This window comes from Condylura cristata, unplaced genomic scaffold (genome assembly GCF_000260355.1).
Source record: "Condylura cristata isolate star-nosed mole 26May11 unplaced genomic scaffold, ConCri1.0 scaffold00006, whole genome shotgun sequence".
NCBI classification, from domain to species: domain Eukaryota; kingdom Metazoa; phylum Chordata; class Mammalia; order Eulipotyphla; family Talpidae; genus Condylura; species Condylura cristata.
In genome coordinates, this window is record NW_004567107.1 from 3,857,140 (window position 1) to 3,862,927 (window position 5,788).

A 5,788-nucleotide genomic window follows, 5' to 3' on the forward strand; every position below is an offset into this window, starting at 1 on the left:
AGGGAGGAGGCAGGAGGGACGTTTCCCTCTCACTCCTCAACTTTGCAAAGCACCTCTGATGCTCAGAGAACCTCCTGGAGAAAGCTACGAATGAGGAAACTGAGGCCAAAGAGAAGGGACGCACATTGCCCAGCTGGAGGTAGAACCTGCTTCTCCTGACCCCCGGGACACCAGTCTGTCTGCTAACCCACCCCAGGTGTCCAGAGCACCCAGCAGACTCCCACCCTCACCCAGGGCAGCCACCAGCACTTTTGCCTTAAAAGCTCCCAGCTGAGCCCCTGGCAGACATCACTAATCAATGAGGCGCACACCAAATCCCTTGCAGCCCAAGGCTCCAGGCAGACACTACCAATCGATCAGAATTGGCCTGGGCCAGCAGAGGGCTCCTCAGTCCTGCTCCAGGCAGTGCCAGCTGCCTGGTGTCACCCCAGAACTCAGCACGGTGCCTGCCCCGTGGCCAGTCTCCAGTCCACAGCTATTGAGTGAATGAATGGACAAGCAGGAAAACAGGCCACGCCTGGTGCTTGGACAGAGACCCAAGCAAGAGAGCACGTCTGTCCTCTGCACGTTCCATCGATGAGCACAGAGTTCATTTAAAAGCCCAATGATGGGCCCTCCCTGGTGGCGCAGCGGGTTAAAGCACTGCACTGAGAAACTAAAGCCACTTCCGCATGAGTTCGATTCCCGCCTGCCCCGGAGGTGACCACATGGCGTGGCAGACCTCTCCTGACCCGCCCGCTGCTCCCCTCAGCAGTGTACTTCGTCGATCTGCCTGTTCTGCTCCCTACTCTGTCTCTGGTGAATCCTCTCACCCTCCGCATCTCTGGCCTATACCCCAGTTCTGTATGAATAAATAAATAAATCTTTAAAAAAAAAAAAAAAGCCCAATGAACCCAAAAGGGGCACTGGGGGCCTCCCTGGGGTCTCCAGTCCAGTCCTGCTGTTCACGTGTCCCACTTCCCTGGAGCCCTGAAATCGGAGTTGCGTCTCCTGCCGTGCTGTGTGACCCCAGGCAAGTCACCCAAGCTCTCTGTGCCTCATTCGCTTCCACCATAAAATAGGTGGGATAACCAAACTGGTCAATGGTGACCACAGTGGCTCCAGGAGCCCTCCGTGGGGACGGAGCGCCTGGCACAGAGCAAGAGCCCGAGGCAGCCAAGCTGCTGCCACCTTTCTGATTCCACTGAAGAGCCTTGAGGCTGGGGCCATGAGGTCTTTCTGGGCACCAGGCTGTTCCCCAGACCATGCAGGGCAAACACAGACCTGGGGGACCATTGATTTCCACCTGGGTTGTGCTGGCAGGAGATGGGGTCTGTCCAGCTTTCAGGACCTGCGCCGCAAACAGCCTTCTTGGGGTGCAGCCCCAGGGCTCTCCACAGTGACCCCTGCGGCCGACCACCTTCTCTGCCATGCAGACACAGACAGAGAGTGGGGTCGCAAGAGGCCAGGCTGGGAGGTAACCAAGGCGCTCGCCTATCCCTCCTCCTCTCTGGACCTCAGTTTACCCACTTGGAAATTAGGATGGGGACAGCCTGGCCCTTCCAACTCCAGCGGGTGCTGGCTCACTGTACCCCCAACTGACTGTTTCCACAAATGTCACTGAGTGCCTACGGTGGACCAGGCCCTCCCACACTGCGGTCCCCGCTGGCCGCCCCTCCCTCGGCCACCAAGTCCAGGCTTCCTGCAGAAGCCTCGGCTCCTCCCCTCGTCCTTCTTATCACAGGGCTATCTCTCTCCTAGGGTCTGTTTATCCTGTCCGCTTCCCTCTGACTTGCGGCCTCCTGTGGGCACCATCCCTACTTGTCCCCTGACTCATTTGCGAGGGCTCCTGAGGAAGGTTCTGGAACTCTCTTGGGTCAATGAACAAATACATGAAGGTGTGAATTCCAAATTTCGCGGCCCGCACCCCCACAGTGTCTTAGTTACACCCTCTGCCACCCCCCCTGCGCCCCACCGCCCTCCCTGGGAGCCCAGCAGGCAGCGCTCACCACCCTAGGAGGCTCCCAAGCCAGGAGGCCCACCCCGAGCTGGGTGACCACTAGGTGCTCACGAGGCCTGCGTGGCATTCTGGGGGTGTTAACTGCTTTAGTGCGGGGCTGACATCACCTGAGGCTTGACGGGAACCCAGGCCCCCCCATCTTTCTGTGCCCCGCGCCATACAGCTCCGTTCTGCAGACTCTCAGCAAACATTTAGGCGTTAATTAACTTCCCCAGGGAACAGTGACTCAGTGAGGAGGTAATCTCCCGGCCCAGGGGCGCACAGCAGCTCCCCGGTGCCCAGGCAAATAAGGCCAGCCCTCAGCCCAAGAGCCGGCCTCACTCGCATCCGCCCTGCGGAGGACACGGGCCTGGGGCACCCCTCCCCACGTGTGCGCACGCATGGACACTCTCTGCCCCCCGCCAGCATCTGCTCCCGGCCTGAGTCCCCGCTCCCCTACCAGCAGGCTGCCCACGCCCCTCTGCAGGGGCGAATTCCTGCTGTGTGGCCCCAGCTCCACGCTCCCAGGGGCACCAGAGAGCTCAGCTGTTCCAGCGCCTCCTTCCACAAGTGTTTTCTCACAACAGCTGTGGCAACTCCCCTTCCCGGGCCACCCCAAAAAAGATCAAGGGTTGTTATTAAGCTCGACAACTGCCTTAGGCCTCCACACCAGCCCACCTCTCCAGTCCTGACAGTCAGGGAAGCCAAGTGAGTGGGTCCCAGGCAAGAGGCCCCGAGAGCGGACCGGGCTGCTCCGAGGACCGAGCCTGACAGTGGCTGGTACGTGCCCAGGGGAGAGGCCCCTGTGAGCCACGCGGCTCCCAGCCTCTGGATAAGGAAGCCACTACTTCCGCCCCAACCCTGACCCCCACCTGGGCCCCCAAAGTCTTCCGGGCTGTAAGCCTGGCTGTGAATAACGCAGCTGAGGCTAGCACCAAGACAGGCTTCTTCGTGGCTTCCTGCAAGCCCTGGTCTCAGCGAAATTGGGAGGAACTTTGTGGCGTGTAGATGAAATCAAGGTCAGGCTGACCGTGAGCTGAGCCCTGAGAGCTGGGCCTGGGCCCACCAATGGCAGAAGCGAGCAGCTGATTTCAGAGACCCTGGAGGAAGTGCCCATCCTGGACGGATGGAACCTGGGTTCAAAGCCCGCCTCACGCCTGACTGTGCAGCCTCAAGCATGGCATAAGGCAGGCCCCGGTTTTCCTGCCACACTGGGCGACGGCAGAAGGTCCCAGGCAGCATCAACCACTCCAGGAACCGAGCCGGTGGCCAGTCCAGTCGTGGCTCCCGCCACCTTCCCATCAGTGACACCTCCCAGGTGAACTTCAGACAGGGCTGGGCGAAGGCTCTGCAGGTCGTGGAGGCAGGCCCTGGGGAAAGTGAGGAGTGGTGTGTTTACTCCTACAGGTATTGTGACAGGGGCGGGGCCAGGGCCCTCTGGTCAGAGCCACCAGGTCACCACAGAACGGAAAGAGGACGCCCTTTCTCTGCAGCCTCCAATGTCACCCTGGGTCCCTTGGTGACATGCTACTGGCCACAGGAGCCCCTGAGATTGCTCCTGGTCTCCTGGAAAGTTCAGAGCTTTGGCTCTGGAGCGGGGGGCTTCGGGTAAGTCCCTCGCACTGTCTGTGTCCACGTTTCCCAGTTTCTGCTCCTGGGGAAGGAGGTCGACTCTCACAGCCTTTGTTTTTGTCCTTGATTTCTGGCGCTGTGTAGAGGTTGATACTGTTTGAGGAAACCAATCTGGAGAATTCTTCAACCTGATGGAGACCCAGAACCCACAGAGGGGCTGGCTGGGTCCTTTCAGGGCAAGGGGTCAATGTAGGTGCAGAGGACAACGGGCCCAAGGGAAGAAGGGACTCAGAAGAAACCCCAGCAGAGGGGGACGGACACAGTGGCAAGTGTGACCTGCACCCCAGACCCACAAAGCCACCTGCACTCAGAATCTCCCTGAAGCCACCTCACACCCCACCACCACCCTCCTAGCTCCTCTGCGGAGATCCCAGCTGGGATGCCTCCTTCAGGGCAGCAGTCACCCTCCCAGGCCCCCCATCCGGATGGAGAGCCCCAGGGGTCATAACCCTGTCCCCCTGCCCTCCGCAGGCGGTGGACTAGACAGAAAACAGGATCACCAAAGTTAGGTGTGGAGTTCCTGGGCCCCTGGTGTTCATCTCCGAGGGGCTCACCGTCCTGGCACCCCTCCTGACTCCGCCTTTTTGGAGCCGGGTCCCCACGAGTCCCCCCCCCCCACCTCCTCTGGGTCCCTGCTGGGCAAGCAATCTCAGGGAGGGCTGCAGGGCGTTTCTGGCCAGGGCCTGCCCGGCTAGATGCAAGGTGATAGTCTCTATTGTCATTATGATTCGTCGGGTAGGACCGGCGGGTTACAGAGCCTCGGATTAGGACCCTCGCTCTGGCTCTCCAACCTTCGCACCTCAGCGGGCTCCAGGTCAGCAGCCTCTGCGGGCTTTTCCCCCAGTTTCCTCCACGCGCACCACGTTTGTTTTCCCGTCTAACAAATGGGGTGCACAGACCGTCCCCGAGGAGGCGCCGAGACCCCTCGGTCAGAAAGTTCGAAATCAGACCCAACAACCCCGGCGCTAAGGGTCTCCGTGGGTCAAGCCAGCCGCCCCGACTCGTCTCCTGCAAAGGTCTTGAGTCACGCGGGTCCCCCGGGGTCGGCAGGTGAGAAAGGAGGCGCCGCGCGGCGGGGAGTGGGGAGCAGCGTGCACCTGCCGCAGGTGAGACCCGACCGTGGGGAAGGGGGAGGAGTCATCTCCTCAGCGCACAGGTGAGCCGACCCCCCGCCCCGGAAACTGGGCCGAGGGCGGCGGAGGGTGGCTGCGGCCTCCTTCTTGGGGACTGCGAGGCGACCCACGTTGCAGACTACGGCCCCGGCGGCTCCGAGTCCCGCGCGGCTCGGCAGCCCCAGGAGAACATTCGAGGCAGCGGCGGCGTTGGCGGCCCCGGGTCCGTTCGGTATTTGAATAGCACAAAGGAACCGCCTTGGTCTGATTGGCCAGCTGAGTGGCCCCGGGGCGGGCAGCGCCTGTCACTCGGGAGGCTCCGGGCATTTCTATTGGCTCCCCGCGTGTGGGGCGGGGCTCGGAAGCCCGGCTAAATAGCTGGGGCCGGGGCCGGCCGAGGCTCATTGCTTTGGCGCCGTCTGGGGAGCACGAGCCCGCGGGTGGCGCGCAGCGCGTGGTGGCGGCTCCTCTAGGAGCGCAGCCGACCCGTTGACCTGGGCTCCGTTTCCCCTGTCCGGCGCGCCTCGCTGGCCGGCTGGAGACCGAAAACAGCAGCAACATTAGCAGCAGCAGCAGCAGCAGCAGCGGCGGCTGCTCGGCCGCCGTCGTCTCCGCGGGAGCATGGAGTGCGCCCTGGACGCCCAGAGCCTGATCAGCATCTCCCTGCGCAAGATCCACAGCTCCCGGACCCAGCGCGGCGGCATCAAGCTGCACAAGAACCTCCTGGTGTCCTACGTGCTCCGCAACGCGCGCCAGCTCTACCTGAGCGAGCGCTACGCCGAGCTCTACCGGCGCCAGCAGCAGCAGCAGCAGCAGCAGCAGCAGCAGCAGCAGCAGCAGCACCCGCCCCACCACCAGCACCAGCACCTCGCGTACGCCGCGCCAGGCATGCCGGCCAGCTCGGCCGACTTCGGCCCGCTCCAACTTGGCGGCGGCGGGGACGCGGAGGCGCGCGAGCCGGCCGCCCGGCACCAGCTGCACCAGCTCCACCAGCTCCACCAGCTGCACCTCCAGCAGCAGCTGCACCAGCACCAGCACCCGGCGCCGAGGGTCTGCGCGGCGGCGG

General features: G+C 62.7%; 1 protein-coding gene across 1 annotated transcript in view; it reads left to right on the forward strand.

Annotated features, from left to right (window-relative positions):
• The first annotated feature begins 5,147 nt into the window (after window positions 1–5,147).
• The window catches only part of IER5L (immediate early response 5-like), a 1,620-nt gene continuing 979 nt past the window's right edge, over window positions 5,148–5,788 (forward strand). The window contains exon 1 of the mRNA XM_004677889.2: window positions 5,148–5,784. Within this exon, the coding sequence (XP_004677946.1) occupies window positions 5,344–5,784 (441 nt within the window). The 5' untranslated portion in view covers window positions 5,148–5,343. The remainder of the gene's footprint in view (window positions 5,785–5,788) is intronic.